This window comes from Hippoglossus hippoglossus, chromosome 15 (assembly GCF_009819705.1).
Source record: "Hippoglossus hippoglossus isolate fHipHip1 chromosome 15, fHipHip1.pri, whole genome shotgun sequence".
Lineage (NCBI taxonomy): Eukaryota > Metazoa > Chordata > Actinopteri > Pleuronectiformes > Pleuronectidae > Hippoglossus > Hippoglossus hippoglossus.
This window is the reverse complement of record NC_047165.1, coordinates 16785864-16803394: the sequence shown is the minus strand read 5'-3', so window position 1 is coordinate 16803394 and position 17531 is coordinate 16785864. Positions and strand designations below refer to the sequence as shown.

Here is a 17531-nt window from a genome sequence, read left to right as displayed (position 1 = left end):
GTCTAAGTCTGATTCACGGCAGTGAGGGGATATTATTAGACGCACAACTATGCCCTAATGGGGCAACATTTCCATTCCCAAACTTGAAATTGCACCCACAGCTCGCTCTCTCTCATTTCCATGGAGCGACACTGTCTCGGGCTGCTGAGGCGATGGCTGTCACTTTCTGCAAACATTAGCAGGACATAGCTGCTCCTCGTGTGACATAGAGCCGCTGTTGGATGACACATTCGGTGGAGGGCCGGCTGTTAGACACAACACACAATTACACATTCTCATTGTGCGTATTTGACAAAGTGATTCAAAGAGTGAGTGAATCATGAGAACACTTGACCCCTGCTGCAGCTACATGGCAGATTTACCATGACAGTGTTTTTGCGCAGGACAATCATCTCAGTCATTACTGAACCATTACTGATGATTATTCTGCCCTAAGAGGATCATGAATTAGCTCATCGGCCTGATGGAGAGATTCTTGGAAAGTGATGCAGCGCCGTATATGGAGAAAATGCTGAGATGTCAGCAAAGTGAGTGCAGCTGCCCTCAGTTCAGCTTTCACGAGTTACTCCAGCAATTATGTGCTCCACTTAGACAAGGATGGAAGGCTTGCAGGAGAAAGATTAATTAAAAAAGAATTGATGCAGCAAAACACAATACTTTTTAGTCCCCAGTGTGGTTTAAGCTCCAAAAACATACTTTTCCCATGATGCAGCTCATTCAGGATTATTTTCTTAGACTTTAAAAAAGCCCCTAATGAGCCACAAGCCGACCCAAAGACAGTTTCATGTAGGCGACAGTGATTAGAGGGAGAAACAAGTGGGTATTTATGAATTTCTATTTATGCCAGATGAGACTCAAGGTTCATACCTATAACTGAGTGCTGTCAGAATAATTCATGAGAACATGTGTTGCTGTGGAAACACTGACATGAAGACGATAACCACACCGGCATGAACATTGTGACGTGATGGGAGCTTTTTATATAAAGTCCATGCAACCAGTGATATTAATGTATTATTGATTTTCTAACAAATGCCACGATAAGACCTAATCAACAGTGAACTTATCCACCTAACGAGAATACAGCATTGTTGCACCAAACCAGTGACGGAAAATAGTCCCCAACAAATGTCCAACTGTTTTTCGAAGTTACTGAGCTTTGTTTGGGAGTGAAACTATATATTTGTGACCTATTTAAAAAGATGTCATGGGTAAGAATGAGTGGGTTTGGACAGAGCAGCTGCAGCCTGAGGAAGAGTTGGTTGTGGTCATTTCACGGGATTGTTTGACAATAACTAGTATAAACATGGCTGTGAACGAATGAATGATTCGCTCCCTGAATACATATTTTGTGTAAAAGTGACTCAGTTCAATCCACATTGAAACCATTCAGGAGTTTTTTTTCCCCTCAGTTTCTTTTGCTGGAATAAAACATCCTGCCAGTTGCTCCAGTGGAGCAGCTCAGCAGCTCTACAGCGAATGACTCTGAGGTGTGAACGTGTCAAACTGTACATCTGTCAAACAAAGTGCACCTGAAATAAACTGCAGAAAGCTTAACCATAGTGAGTACATTTAAAAAGTAAAAGGTAAAATAACTCCAGAGGGTGAAATTTCAATTTAGTAGAATCAAAGGGTGTAATTTTGGGTTGAACACTGGGGGGGTTGAGGTCAAATGGTGAAACACTCTAAATTATTACTTATTACACTTGAAATCCCTTAAAAATAATACAACAATAATTTGCGCACATCATAAATGCCAGATAATACAAAGTAGCTTTTAGGCAAAGTAGCTATAATAAAAATTAGGGTGAAATTTATTCTTTGTTCGTGCTGCAATAACTGAATCTAGAAACCAACCACTTTATGATAACAGCTTTATTTATAAAAGTTAATATTTTTCCTTCAGTGGGAAGATGTGACTATTGGGGGTCGTACAGGTCGGTTTTGATTATCGGAGGGGTCATAAACCCCCCCCAATCCCCCCCTGTAGATTACGCCCAAGGCAGAATCACCAAAAAGACTGAAATCAGTGAAGGTTGACAAACACAGTGGCAGCATCTATTCCCATTCTCAGCAATGAGGTTTTCAAACTTGTGTTGCTGCCACAAGAATATTTATGAAATATCCGCTGGAGTGCTACCAAGCAACACAAACGTGTAAAGCGCAGCCCAGTGATAAATAATCCAAAGCTTGCAGAGGATGAGGGAGACGGTGAGCGAGCCTTGTCGCTCCACACACAAAAAAGCTATTCTGTTTTTCTCCCAAAGAGAAGTCAGACACTGTGGGTGGAGAAAATCAATCTGGTCGACCCAGAGAGTGGGAGAGGAGAAATGAGAACCGTGAGAGGCTTTGATTATTGTGATGGACTTAAGTCGGCTCTGCAAAACAGCCACTTCATACGTCTCGGCTGTTTATCAAATCAGAGGAAGCATTTGCAACACATTTTTCCCCGCACTTGTGGATGCTTGGAAGGAAAATTAGCGGAGGAGCCGGTCCCCTAGATTTTCAAGAATTTGACATTTTGATGAATAGATTTTCAGAGGAGCCTCAACTCAATCCCCACCTCCCCCGAAAGAAAAAACTCCCACACAATTAATTGAATTGCAGCTGTCAGGAGCAATAGCTTCAGTGAGTCAACAGAGCTGCCTGGGACAGATAGCCTCTGTCCACAGGGCTGCGCTGCCTTTTCAGCGGCTCAGGACAGAACCCACAACAGTACAAACAGATAATACAGGGTTTAAATGACTGGTGCCCCGGGGTGATGATAAGAACACCAACCACATCCATAGACACCACCCTGTGAATAGATTCCTCAAAGGTAAACATGTAGCAGGTTGTTTTACAGTCACGCCTCACCTGACATCTTGCACTGTTCAGTTTGTTTGCACTTGCTTAAGTATCACACATGGATCTAAGGCTGCAGGGGAAGATTTATGATTAAATATAGTGTGGATAATCATGGCTCCTTGTGTTTGAGGTGTGTGTGTGCACATGTTTGGGGTAAATTTGTGGGAGCGGGACCCCAGACAGGGTTTCTGTAGGTTTCAACAAGATAAATTTAAGACTTTGGACATTGGACAGATATGAAGGAATATGAGTCCCTTTATTATTGCTCATGTTACTCGTTGGTCTTGCTTTTTTTGTTTTATATTTTATTTTGAATTTCACATACCATTTACTCAACAAGAAGCCTTATGTCTTATAATTTATGCCAGTATATATATATTTCTTTTTTTATTACAGAAAGAAAGAAGGTAGCGACCAATTAACATTTACATAATTAAGACGTATTTAAGACCTAGTATTCACTATCTTAACATGAAACTTTCTAAGGCCTAAAATTGTGATTTATTGAATTTTAAAATGTTCCCAGTTGAAATCCCCCTTCAGCCCATGTGCTTGTGTGGGTTTTCTCCAGGTGCTCCAGCTTCCTCCCACAGCAGATTAGGGTTTGGTTAATTCGAAGCTTAATTGTCTGTGGGTGTTGATGATTGCTTGTCTCTATGTTGACCCTGTGATTTGCTGGCGACCTGTCCATGGTGGCTCCAGTTCCCCCCACAACCCTCAAAGGATAAGCAGTAAAGATAACAGATGGAATCTCAGCCTTTTTTCTTAATTTATTTAGACATTTTAAGATTGTGAAAACCTTCTACATAAGAGATCAAGACCAGCGCAGGGAGGAGCCCTTAACTTCAGGAGAAGACATTTGGACGGCCTCGGGATGCTCCAGGGTTAGCACCTTCTCCATTCCCAGGAAATAGGAAAAGGTACTGACACAAATTCCAACTTCTTGATTTTCAGTTACACCCATGTGCTCAGCAGATGGCGCTGCTCATCACTAGAGGAGAGTCGCTCCACTTCCCTGTCACCTTAAAAAAACATGTTCAGTTCAAAGCAGTGACGACCAAACGTGCTGGGATTCCTCAGACAGATGTAGAACTTAGTTTTAGAAGTCAGACGAGCCTGCAGGTTATTCTTAAATGTTGGTTTTATTCAAGAGATGCAAAGAACAACAGCACAAAGTCCCCATTCCAAACATTGGAGATGTGAAGAGCTGCGCTGAATCTGAACAATAGACCAAAGCATCAACACAGTATTCACAAACAGCTGAGCAAAAACAACTTGAGTGCTACTTTGAATATAATACCAACATGTTACATCACAAGTAGACGATCGACTTGCAGGTCTTTTCCACAGGATTGGCACTCTGGCGGCTTCACGATTTACCGTAAATCACACATCATACGCTCGACACATCCATCCATCCAATCTTATCTTAAATAACACACCCAGCATTCACTCTGCGCTACATACACTTCACACTTTTAATTTGGTGGCAAAACACAAAATACATATATATGCACTGTCTCATCAGAAGCTCATATCAAGGCTCTCAAGCATTTTTCATTTTTCATGAGAAGCAAGCTTAAGTCTGTAGGAAGTTCTTTTGTATTTTGATTACATTGACGGCGCAGATACACATGAATATAAAAATTGGTGATGAGTACTCTGTTAAGCAACACTTGGAGGATGCTGTCTAGCACAGAAGATAAAGGCAACATTTGGGGCTGCTTCTGAATGCAGTCAAGCAGTCTACTAGAATTCATGTGTTCAACTTTTATGATTGTGACTCGTCAAATTGTATCATTAATATGTGTGTTGTGCTTTCTTAGGAATGTGTATGTCTGCATCAGTTGTGTCAGTGAAGCTCGTGTGTTAGTGGAGTGTGCAGGGTCAGTATGTGGGTAATGCAGCAGTGACAGCTGGATGAGGTCAGTGGTTTTGGCTGGAGTGCGGCTCAGGACTGGACTCTGCCGTTGCTTCAGCCTTGTGATGCATTTTGCTGAGGTGTGTGACCAGGCTCTCCAGTTGAGGGTTCCCCCCACACTGCTCGATGAGACGGTACGTCTCCACCTCCAGGTCCCGCAGAGTCTGACGGGTGTAGGCAAACGAGCCGATCTTCTCCATGTAGTCCACACAGTACCTTTTGATGTCCATGTTCTCTGTGCGCTGCCTCAGGATGTTCTGCACCTGGGTGCTCTCTGGACGCGACCATATGGCATGAATGGTGGGGAAAGAGAACTTGCCCTCGGTGAGGTCCTCGCAGAAGCTTTTGTTCTCGCTGTACTCGCGGGAGCTCAGGTTGGCGTAGTCATCGCGGATCTGGAAGAAGAGACCAAGCGTGTTCAGGAGCGGTTTCAGGTCTTGTTTCCAATCTGAGAAGAGCTGCATCAGGCCCACAGCCAAACCAAAGAGCCCCCCAGTTTTCTGCAGCACCATTTTGCGGTACTCCTGCTCGGTGGGACAAGTGTAGGTGTCCCTCCAGTGGATGTCCAGGCCCTGGCCGCGGTGCAGCTCTAGTAGTTGCCGGGTAAACATTTGGACGGCCTCGGGATGCTCCAGGGTTAGCACCTTCTCCAATCCCAGGAAGTAGACGTAGTTGGCTGAGTTGATGACGGAGGGAATACCGTAGATGCTGTGGGCCACGGGGAAGCCGCGCCGCAGCTTGGAGCTGTCCTCTATGTCATCTATGAGCAGGCTGGCGTTGTGCAGCATCTCCGTCACCTCGATGATCACCTGGAAATCATACAAAAAAAAAAAAAACATGACTGAAAATATATAAGCATTTCAGGTGCTATTGTTAAAGGAAGAATGTTAATCTATTTTCTCTTGAACTAGCAACAGAGACAGTAACAGGTTCTTGGGAGCTTTGTGTAAATTATGCATTACAACTTGTAAACAGCAGAGGGTGCCATGTCTTCACTGTTCCACTGAGTCTTAACTAGTTGTTGACGAATGGAAGCAGGCAGTAAGTCAGAGAGAATAAAGAGTTCAGCAGAGACAAACCGCAGGCCTGTCAAAATCACATTCAGAGGAAGGTTTTTGCTTTAAAACTTGGATGTGCCGGAAAGAAAGAGAAGCAGAGACAGGGAGTAAGCGAGAGCTACTGGCTTGATGAGTTTAGAGGAAATGTCACATGACCAAGCTGTTAGAGCTGACCCTGCTGAAAAGAGAATGACGAGGCCTGAGGACTTAACCTCGGAGCCGTAACGACCAGAGTTTTGACAAACTCCAACAGCTTTAATACACTGCGACCCTGGAACAACCATAACACACATGCACTGATGTGGTGAGTCAAGGGTATTGTAGAAAAACACACACCGCGTAGATACTTGAGATGCCAGCTGAACTCGTGTCAGGAGTCATTTATCAGTGTAGCACACAGCCATCCACTGTGAAACATCCTCTGTCTGAAAACCAAAGATGGCTTTGTCTCAGGTCGGCATTTGACACTAAGCAGCCAGGGTGTCAATCAGGTGTCTGTTGTCCTGAGCTGGCAGCGCAGCCTGCTGGAGTGCTCTGCTGATTTAAAACACAAGTGGTGTGGCCTGGTAATGAAAGCTGTTTGTACGGGGCTGGGGGAGCACAAAGAGACGCTCAGTGGATCGGGCAGATGGTCAAGACTGGGCCAGCTGAGCAGTTTATCCGCCAAACGCAACCTTTCCCTCGGCAGGGTCCCCGACACTTGCTCACCCTGCAACCTCAGTGAGCCACTCACAAGAGAGGAGTGAGGGGGTGGTTGGTAGAGCTACAATGAATGCACACATGAACGAGGGAGGAATATTATTACATAGAAGACAAAAACACAATTGAGGATTCAAAGGTTCACTGCAAACAGACGGTGGCCTATGTGGATTATAAGTCAATAAACAATTTCAAATGGTGGAAAAAAATGTGATGTTGTGATATGGAATTACTAGAGGTTTTAGGCTACAACTGCATGATTTCATAGGGGATATTCACTCTTAAATCATATGAACTAGGCCATCTTCGTTTACTCTGACCTAGTGTTACCTCTATTTAGATACCAAGTCTTAATTTTTTCCAGTACGTTTGGTTTTAGAACAGTTCTGACTTAAAATGAAATATCTAAACATGACTACAGTTTGTTGACTTCTGTACTTACATTATCCAAATGTTTCCAACAAAAATTCAAACCGAGAAAAATCCACAACTTTTGGACGTTTCATTTTGGTCGCCTTTTAATTGCGTCATTTCCACTTTGCCTGTCTCTGCTATAATTTCTGGGTTAAACGATGTATGGCAAAGGAAAAACACACTGCTAGCCAGTTGGCTGTTTCTTCCTTACACATTTTGTATTGCACACTTGTAATGGATCACAATTATTCATTGTTTGCTGCGTAACGAGAATAAAACTCATACGGGATATTCACTCAATTTTATTTCTCGAACCTAGTGTCATCTATACTGATGCTTAAACCTCTGCAGAAAGCTGATAAGTGTTATCTTTATACCAAGATTATTCATAGAGGCCCTGAAGTTGCAGAGATATACTACTAATATATACTAGCAGGGGCCTGGGAAAAGACCAGATCTTAAGAGGTTCAAGAAAAAAATGAAGGTGGCAAAAGTTTGACCAAAAATAAAACTGGACCCCAGAGAAGTTAAGGAGCCGTCACTGCTCCGAGAGGTCATCGGTCTCACCAGAGGTTATTGATGCAGGAGCTCACTGTTTGCCAAGGCTACGATCAGTTATCCATTAAGAATGCAGTGAATCCTTCGCAAAACAAACTGGTCCAGTATATTGAAGGGGAAATAACAGACAAGTCACCCATGTACATATATAAACCTCCTTTATTTAGAATAACTACAGAAGGTGCTGAGTACAGTAGTTAACCACCCAAAGTATGTCAGAGAGCAGGACTTACAGGGTCATTTAACACAGTGATCCTGTGTGTTCACACTCACTGGACTGTGTCAATCAAGAATCATGGTGTCATTCATCTAGAACAATGGTTTATGTGTTTACATGTAACAGAACAAGGCAAATGTCAACTAGTTTCTGTAAAATTCTCCATAAGCCACAGTTGTATGTTTGAGTTTCTTTTTTTGTTTTAATCATGGATTGTTTTTGACATTGTATGGTAGAGATTAAATATGTAACTTGGGCCATGAGGGGTTTCTCAATCAAAACAACAAAAAGACCTAGTTTGATGATGAAGTGAAGCACTGTGGGATCATGGGAGTTGTTGTCTTCACCAGCATTGTAGATGAAAATCTACCTGATGGGACTCAGTTTAAGTTTTATTCACATTATGCAGCAAACGGTAATGAATAATCATGATCCATTACAAACAGTGGAAGAAACGCTAAGAAATGTATTGTTGGATAATGTAAGTAAACAAAATATATCTATCTATATCTATATATATATATATCTGTCATGGTAGGTTTTAAACATTTTAATGAGGGATTGTAACATTACATGGACAGTGGAGCCCTGATTAACTGACAGTACAGGGTGATCCTGCAGGGTTTTGTAGATGAGGTGGACCAGCTCACTAGAGATAAACAAACCTTCACTGTCATCATAAAAAATGAATACACTTCAATACCACAACAGAGGAGCTACTTTGAATTGTGAAGCTCATATTTAATGAGTGTGGCTGTTGTTTATTCATCGACTAAACTGATCACAAGATGAGAAGTGTCAGTATATACTGTATCAGGCTGACTACCATTTCCTGAAGACAAAAAAAGACCTGCTATGCAAATTTATCACAAAGGGTACTTTCTAGCCTGATCAGGCCTTACTGCACAACAATTTGTTACATAATACAATCCCAACTTCTTATCTGGTCTGTGCAATGATAATCCTCTGCCATATTTCAGGCTGTAAAAAAATATGACCTGTCTGAGAGGGACAACTTAATTATAACAAGAAGCTCTGAGCCCGAGGCAGAAGACATTCCCACGAATGACACATGCTGTCAAAGTGAAAGACGGGAGGCAGCATATAAAAGCTAACCTTTTCTACACTGTCAGAGAGAACAAGAGGAAGCCAGTCAGCTAAAAGGTTGCAAGGCAACTGATGTGTAAGGAGGGAATTTCCTACTACACAGCACACAAGCACATATGGGGTTTGAAAGAAGAAGAAAAAACACTGCGAAATGAATGAGGCCGTGTGCCACTGTCGCTGCCTCCATCTATCTGAAGGCACGGTTGTTTCCATGGCGGCCACTTCTTTGCAGCAGTGTGCTAATGATGATGAGAGGAGTGCTCTCAGTCTGCATGATGGGTTCAGCAGGAGTTTACAGAGCTGTTATACAGAGATAGAGGGTTTGAGACAGAGGGGGCAACGTGGGGAGATAGTTCTTTGATGTGTGAGGTAGATTAAACCTCAAGTACCTGCTGTACAATAACATGGAAATTCTGTCTGAAGGGGAATTATCAGGAGAACAAAAAGAAGATCTGGACACAATCTGTGAATCAAAAACTGATCCGTCAAACTCCAAGTTAACATATGTAGCCTCCAGGAGCACATGAGCTCCCGCATTGAAAATGTCAGCACAGCTGTGTGGAATGTGATAATTTAAAAAAATCCCACTTTGAATGTTGAATTGCTCTTCTTTAAATTTGCAAACTGAATTCATTAGTTTGGAAGACACGTAGCCCACTGTAATATCAAAGTGTGAGATGGATATATAGCGGTGGGAGGGTTGAAGTGACAGGTGTGATCTATAATATTCAATAATTCATCTGCAGAGACGGACAACTTTATTACTCTTTCACATGCAAGCACTAGTTTACTTTTTCTTTTTTATTGAGGACTGAAAACAAGTAATCATTATCGTTACTAGGTACATACAGGCAACACAGATTTGTCTCCATATCTTCGTTACTAGATGAGGGACTATTTTGCCACGATAATGCGAATGCTATGAGTATAAGGTCAATGGTCTGATCTAACAAGGGGGGCAGTAGTGAGTGTCCTGCTCAATAACACCAATAAATCCCTGAATAGTTCATTTGAAATCATTTATGAGTGAGGAGAAGCAGGAACGCCATCAGCCGGAATAATTCATGGTTCACTGATTTTTATGAGTGTGTGTAATTTGGTTCAGCTTGATTGAATTTAGGGGAATGTTGGGCATTGGCAGAGATATGCGCTCTACTGGGTGCCAGTCTAGTTTAAAACTGTCAGTTACACACTTCTCACAGGAGATCGTACCGGCTCACCATAGATACAAAGAGCATCATTCTCACTATTGCAAATCAGTGTACCATCAAACTAAACTAAACTTTAAAGCCGCTATTTCAGGGTAAAAAATATTGCAGTGCAGCTTTAAGGATTTCTATAAAGACAGACATCTGACTTCCAAATTACAAATTTTAAAGGATTAATATCATATGGTTATACTTTAAAGCCTTTGGAATAAACTGGATTTCTCAGCAACTCACATGTAGTAAGTTAAAAAAGATTAGTGAATAATTTAATGACACCTCAACTCACTGGGACGTCTTGCTTTCACTCTCTCCAGAAACACAAAACCACTCTTTCTAATTAGAAACTCAGCAGATTCCTGCTCAAATAGATTTTTGTTCTTTCCAGACGATGCTGAGGAATAAGAGAAGGGAAAACTTCAGCCATTTGTCTGAGTAGTACTTGTAGGAGGGGCGAGTATCACATGACCAGCATGCACGCACGCACGCGCACACACGCAAACACACAAGAGTCCACAACATGAGCAACAAGACAGGGAAACAGAAACTGAGGAGAGTGAAAGTAGATTTTCTCAGTAAAGCGTTTCTTTTTTTAAACACATTTTCTGTGCCGAACACATTCTAATACAAAACAAGTCATTCAAGTATGGATACTATAAACATACAAAACCTTAACACACTACAGTCACTATCAGTCTATAAGCGAGTGTGGAACATCTTTAATGTTGTTTAACATCAAAATGCTATTAATCTGAACAGAAATGATAAACACTGTTTTTGTGGGCAGGTTCATCCTCTTCGATGAATGGAAACTGTATTATGGTTCCATTGTATAATTTATTTGTTTGTATTGTGGCCAACTGTGACATTTACAGCTGGCACTGTTTTACTACCCTTTGTTTTACTTTCCTACATAATTTGGAGAAGAGCTCTTCATGATATTATTAAATAAAGTTATTGTTAATGTGCCCCGACTGAGTGAATAGAAAACCCTGAGTCGTGAGTTGACACCTTTAAATGAAACAGCGGATTTAACAGCAATCTTGTCAGAGAAAGCCTTTTCAAAAATGATGAACAGAGAACAAACAGTGCAAGTGTTTTTAATGAACCCACAGCAGGCAAATTTCAGTGTGATTCTTTGAATCATAATACTACTAACGATTCATGATTTAAGAAGCAAAAGTCGTTAATGGCTCTATTAGTGACTTTTTGGAGAATAACTGCAGTCATTTAATTCATTCTGAACCGGCATTTTTATGTAGATGGATTCTTATTCAAGATTAATTGGAGCTCTCATTGTTCTGAAGATAAGAAATGTTGAAGTCAGTTGCTACAGACACTTTCCTTAACTTTTCCTGCCAGCCTCCTAGTAAAATGTCTAGAAAAAGTTTGATTGAGCCCATGTGAGAATACAGGAGGGTGAAATATCTCAGGATGAAAAAGAGGTAGCATACATGTAGAAGATGTCTACGAAGATGTCGACTTGGAAGGACATCGAGATTCAAGATCTCTTGGTGATAAGAGGCGACTTCATTGTTTATGTGCTGTAAACAAAACACTGCTTTCCACAGTGGATTTTAAACATCTTGTCCTGCAACCTGTATGCTCTACCCAGGCGCCACCCCTTGCCTAAATAGTTCGGACATTTTCCTGTTGTTGTGAACACACCTGACCCGAACAATCTCCTGCTGCGGTCTTCATATGTGAAAGACAAACTCCAAAAAAATGCAAGAACCCAAACCAACTTAAATCACATCAAGCGATGTCCATTGTTCTGCAACTGGCTCAACAGCCTTTCACCACAGCAACACTTGATCGTTTTGATTTGTTCCAGAAAATCTATGATGTGGGCCTCGACTCAGAGGAAACAGCCTGTGCCTTTATGCAGTAAAACCTCACAATCATCTCTTAAAAACAGCTAATCTACTGACTACATGCAGTGAAAAACCACAACGAACTGATGTATCACCCAACTCTGCAACAGGAGCACCATCTACATTTGTTTAAACAGCATAAAGGCAAAGCTGCATTTTTTAACAAGATCAAACCAATATAGAATGTATTCCACTTGATCCTCAGCTGCATCAACACCCCAAGCTTCACATTTATATTCAGTTGAAAACACACTCTGGTTGCATTCAAATATTAATTGCTTCAGGATACAACAAAAAACCCTCTGAATGTTAAGAGACTTGAAATGGCCGCTTTCTCACCTGCAGTTTGTCGTCTGGAACATTGAGCCAGTGGTTGAATGCTTGGGCGAGTTTTGTCCTCACTTGCTTTCCTGAGGAGAGAGCAGAAAACAAAAGCTCAATTTTCTTAAATTTAGACATATGGACTGTAGTCAGCAAAGAGAAGTAAAAAGATAACCTGCAACTGCTTCCTCCACAAGGACTACTACAGCAAATCATAAGCTCATCCTATGATAAACAATGGGGTCTTATGACAGAGGTTTTGCTGATATTAGTATCTTCCCTTTAAGTCTTTACATCACTGATATTTGTTGAGGTCTATGTTGACACAGCTAGTGGGCTATAGCAACATATTCCTAAAGCATCAAACGTTCATGGCACTGATCCCACCCTCAATGTTAGTTCAGCAAGTAAAAAGCTTAACAGAGCAATTATCAGCCTCACACAGATTCATAACATTTGAATTCCACTTATCAAAAGAACTCTGTGTGGATTAACATGGAAGTATGACAAACTCCCACATTTAAAGTTCCAGAAACTCATTTTGATCGAGTCAAATGATCGAATCATATGAGCCTAAATGACACAGTGACACTGCAACAGGAGAAAAACTATTTCAGCCGCTATTTCTTGTTCTATTTACAAACACATGAAATTGTGGTGTTAGATCAGTCACTTCTCCACAGACAAAAAGTGACAGAGCAGACCTGAAGAAACAAATAAAGGTGGTCTCCTAAACAGCAGCACATTAGCGGGTGGTTGAGACAACTTAGCCTCGACAATACTGAGATGTTAAACATGTTCATAGCTGGTTTTTTTGTTTTTTTTACAATTTAAAATTGTTCAAACTCTTATTTTGTAAACATTTAGATAAAATTATGTTCAAATCATTGCCTACAGTTTCAACGCTGAAATTTAAGTATTACATCAGACAGATATAGTGCCTGCATTTCAATAGCGCAACATAAAACACCATGTACTTTGATTACAGACTGAACAGTTATAAAGGACTAATTTAATGCCTTTACGTTCAAGCTCATGCAATGTCTTCTGTGTGTACACTGCTTTATGCAAATACCAAATTTGCACTGTGACGGATCGAAGGCTCATCAGCAGCAAACATGTCTCTTGATGATCTTTCAGCTTTATCACTCTGACTCCCACTATAGTCACTGAAAAAGACTCACCTGGCAGTTGCAACAAGTACTTGTATGGCTCCAGCAGAATTCGCTCAGAGGTTGCTCCCGGGTCACAATCCATTGCTTTAAATGTACGAATATCTACACTGGAGGAAAAAGATAAATGAAGACTGTTGTTGAAGGATGAGGTGAGCCAGATGATGTCACCTGAGTCCTTAAATGGGGTAGATCTCTACTTAAAGATGTCCACTTGTGAATGATCACCTAAGATGGATATTTATACCAGGTCTGAAAAGGGTCAAACGAAAAACTAGTGGGAGCTAGTTTTACAAAACCACATTGACAGATAAGACGACCAGATGTTTGTCGCTGTGCTACAGAGGGATGGGAACGTTACCTTGCATAGCATTTCAAATTAAATCCGATACAATATAGGATATAGTAATCTAGTAATCAATATAGGATACAGTACAGTATTCTATACAATATACGCTGCCGCTGGGAGATGTTCCATGCACACCAGTCTCATCTCATGTCCCTATCAGCACCCCTGACCCACTAAATAGTCAGCTTTTTAACTAACTATACTGACAGCATGGGGAACCAGTCTGAGTAGATAGAGCCAAAACAGAACAATTTTCAGAAAGGAGAGTATTAACATGACAAGAACTATGTCAGACTAAAAACCAGTTCGGTGTATCTGACATCAAATATAAAACTTAAAATGCTGCTACACACAGTACAATACACCACAACTGCATGGGTATACTTCTACCCATTTATTGTACTTTTTCCTTAGATGAGTTCAATGAGAGATGCAAGCTAATGTGCTGTAGGAAAAGCTTTACATTAAAAACTGCTCCAATTCATCTAAAACAGAATTATAGGTTTTGACAAATGTGATAAATTTTGTTCATGATGTAATGAACTGGGAGTCTGACACATGTGCTGAGTCATGAATTCCCTCGTGTATGGAACATCATCACATGACTGGATTAAGTTGTGAATCACGCAAACTGATGAGGAGTGATGCAGCAATACAAAAAGAAAGGTCCGGCTGTCAGTAGCAGTACATCATTCCAACAAATATAAAACTAACTCATTCTTTACACAGGAAGGCAATTTATGTTAAATGTCATAAAAAGGCCCAAAATACATAATTTCTATCCAGTCACATCGAACTAAAAGTGTGAAACTGCTGTTTAACTAAAATAACAATTCTGTTCAAAAAGAACCATTCACTGCAGCTCTGCTTATCCTCACTAAACTATCAAATTAATTATCAGACTATTGTGACATTTGCTGTAAGATAACATAATGTTGCATATGATTTCCACCAAGTTCAAATACAGTGCAACATTGTATTAGGGAAGACCTGCTCCATAGTTTATAATACCGAGTCATCACTGCTTTTGAACAGATGATATGCTAGCAGAGCAAAATGTTACTAGTTTAATATGGGCAAATGTAAATTGCAAATAACTAAAAGAAAATATAAGTCAATTATAATAGAAACAATTGCAAAAAACCAAATACTCCATTATAATTCCCCCACACTTAACATTGTATATAACACACACAAACATTTTATCATCATAAATGATGATAAAATTATGATGATAAAATGTCCCATCAAGTCATGCAACTATCACTTTAAAATACCACAACCACAGTTCCAAGTTCAGTAATGTCTCTTTCTTACTTACATTCTGAAGTGTTGATACTTTTTATGTTGAATATTTTCAAAATTGGAAGTCTTTAGTTTGTTGCTGCTTATTGTCCGAATTTCAACTCATAACGAACCAAATCATACAGACATACAGAGCACAACTTGAAACTGTGACATCCGGCTAATTTCCTAGACACCACCCACCTTAGATGAGGTCTGTCTGCTGACAAGCCGGGTCCTGTGCTCCTGTTAGCCACCCTGCTACTCAGCTAGCACTAGCAGGCTAAAACATACGCGCCGGTAAACCACCGTTAAAGCATTTTTTTCTTTCCTTTACAAAATAAAAACTCTCCACTATATCGCTGGTCGACCGAGGCACTCGATATTACTGCCACATGCACACTTTCATAGTTTCCTTATGATATGCGTGTCACAGGCTAACTAACCGGATGCTGCGCTAAGCTACAGCTGCTCAGTGCACAGACACCTCTCAACTCAAGCTAGCTTAGATGGTGCGTGTATACGCTTCGGTTTGCTCACAGAGCAGGCGCAGGGTGGGTGGGGAATGTAACATGGGTGCCGCGGACACTGTGTTGCAGTTACTTATCCACAACACCCTGTAACTGTCCCCGCCTGTTCGGCAATAGGGAAAAACAACGCGTGTCTGCGTTGTCGGGACAGTCTGTGCACCAAATCGAACACATCTAGTGTTTAAAAGCCGGGGGTTGTAGTTTTTCATCGGTTTTTCTCTCTGTATTGTGACAACCAACCAGGAGATGACTTCACGCACTCCACTGAGGATATTTTTCTCCCTTATCGACCAATCATCTGGCGCCGGGGCGTCTCCCTTCACCGTGACACCCAATGGACGAGCGTGGATTCGGCAGAGGCGGGGTTTACGTGGCCGTCAATCGTGCTCTGGGGGCGGGCAGAGGATCACACAGAGCTAGGCTAGAGGAGCTACTCGAGACAAACAGCAGCGCTCTGCGAAAACCACTTTTACCATCCGCATCCAGCGAGTACTGGGCGCCGACGAGAAAACATCCCATATTCCGCACATAAATGTCCGCATGGATTACTGATACACTTTCGTCGAAGAGCAGAAGTCTTTCTCCACTTGACGGCGTAGGTGAGTGTTGCTTTTTACTCGGTGCAAGCCATCGCTATTCGGAACATTTTTCACCAGCTCGCTTCCCCCTGCTGCTACCAAGCCAACCTTGACGTTAGCTAACTTGTTAACTAATGCTGCGATGGGATTTGAGGAAATGAATGACGGCTGTACCCGGAGGCAGCCGCCGGGAATACAGAGGCAACTTGCTCGATAACAAAGTTATGGTGTTAAAGCCAGCCCGGATTAAGATGGTGAGCGCAGGGAAAGGTTATGCTACTCCCGGGGGTTGACTAGTCGCGAGCCTCGCTGGACGAGCACCAGCGGGTGGGGGGGTGGGGGGTGTTGTGTTGTTCAGCGGAGGAATCCTCGGAGGGGCTGGTCGTCGCCTGTCTCAGCCGTCAAAAGTGATATTTCACGGACCCGCATAAGCCCGACGTCGCCGCGGGATGTGATTCGTCGAGTGAGCGGTGTGTAGTTTCACAGGTACATGGCATCGTCGGGGGTTTTTCTTTTGTGCCACCACCACACCACCAGTGTCGTTCGCCTCTCACGGTCGACTCGTCCCGGTGTGGGCTGGAGGAGGACGACGGGCAGCCTTGTGTCGAGGAACTCACCCGTTTGATCGGTCGTGGCATTGGATGCGAGGTGGACTATTTTCCCCTCTGCTCAGAGGAGACTATTCACTGTGTTGCGTGTGCGTGACCAGTATTTTTTTTTTTTTTTTACAACATCACCGCGGCTGCAGGAATCACGAGGGGGGAAGCTTTAAATGGAGTCGGTGCTTTAGTTGACCGTGTGTTTTATGAGCACTGTGGGGGGAAAGATGGTCGAGGCTCGGGCTGTTATTGTCGGCGGTGGTCAGTCACTGTCCGGCGGATCGTCTGGGGCGGGTGACATTGTATCCTCCGCGGATCGCTCACCGACACAAACGAGGGCTGCGACCTTGGCTTCTCTTCCGATAATGAAATGTTGTGGGTATTAACGCCATGTCGCTGCGCCTCTTTTCCACGGCTCCCCCTGCACAAGCTTGACCTTGTTGCGAACCGCTCCGTCGACTCTTTGTCAGGAGCAGAGCTCACTCCACAATGAGCAGTCAGCGAAAAAAAGCCAGACCAGTCGACACGGGCAACATTTTGTGGAGAAAGAAAGTGACTTTTTCCTCTTTCTCTCTCTCTCTCTCTCTCTCTCTCTCTCTCTCTCTCGCTGGACGACTGGTTCCTCGCCACTCTGTCCAGCATTTAAATTTCACATTTCCCTGAAGGTCTGGGTTGCGTTTGTCTGCCCACAAGCTGCGTGTTGTTACCGCTGCTGTCGAGTGCACTCTCCGCAGAGAGCAGCGCACCGCGACGAGGCACAGACACGAAAGGAGGAAAAGGAGCAACCGCCTCGAAGCG

General features: G+C 42.3%; 2 protein-coding genes across 10 annotated transcripts in view; one reads left to right on the top strand and one right to left on the bottom strand.

Annotated features, from left to right (window-relative positions):
- Positions 1–3769: 3769 nt before the first annotated feature.
- On the bottom strand, positions 3770–17296 carry ggps1 (geranylgeranyl diphosphate synthase 1). Of its 3 annotated transcripts, none has more exons than XM_034607954.1 (4): positions 16752–17296; positions 13406–13503; positions 12240–12310; positions 3770–5577 (listed from the first exon to the last, which is right to left on the bottom strand). In XM_034607954.1, the coding sequence occupies exons 2-4, from the start codon at positions 13476–13478 to the stop codon at positions 4774–4776; spliced, it is 948 nt and encodes a 315-aa protein (XP_034463845.1). In that variant the 5' UTR covers positions 13479–13503; positions 16752–17296; the 3' UTR covers positions 3770–4773. The 3 variants fall into 3 exon arrangements, with proteins under 3 accessions (XP_034463845.1, XP_034463843.1, XP_034463844.1); XM_034607952.1 differs by lacking the exon at positions 16752–17296 and adding an exon at positions 15231–15938; XM_034607953.1 differs by lacking the exon at positions 16752–17296 and adding an exon at positions 15231–15938 and having other exon boundaries at positions 13406–13498.
- Positions 15970–17531, top strand: part of arid4b (AT-rich interaction domain 4B) — a 42790-nt gene continuing 41228 nt past the window's right edge. For 5 of the 7 annotated variants that reach the window (XM_034607950.1, XM_034607948.1, XM_034607947.1 and 2 more), the window contains exon 1: positions 15984–16155. The gene's annotated coding sequence lies outside the window, so the exon portion shown is untranslated. Of the gene's footprint in view, positions 16156–17531 lie in introns of all 7 variants that reach the window. The other 2 variants (XM_034607951.1, XM_034607949.1) reach the window with 2 other exon arrangements.

Bases quoted from the DNA above. Each gene is read 5' to 3' on its own strand.
- ggps1 (XM_034607954.1), bottom strand. From the start codon at position 13,478: ATGGATTGTGACCCGGGAGCAACCTCTGAGCGAATTCTGCTGGAGCCA. The intron at 12,311-13,405 runs GTGAGTCTTTTT...CTCTCTCCTCAG, and splicing joins GTACTTGTTGCAACTGCCAG to GAAAGCAAGTGAGGACAAAA. The intron at 5,578-12,239 runs GTGAGAAAGCGG...TATGATTTCCAG, and splicing joins TTCCAGACGACAAACTGCAG to GTGATCATCGAGGTGACGGA.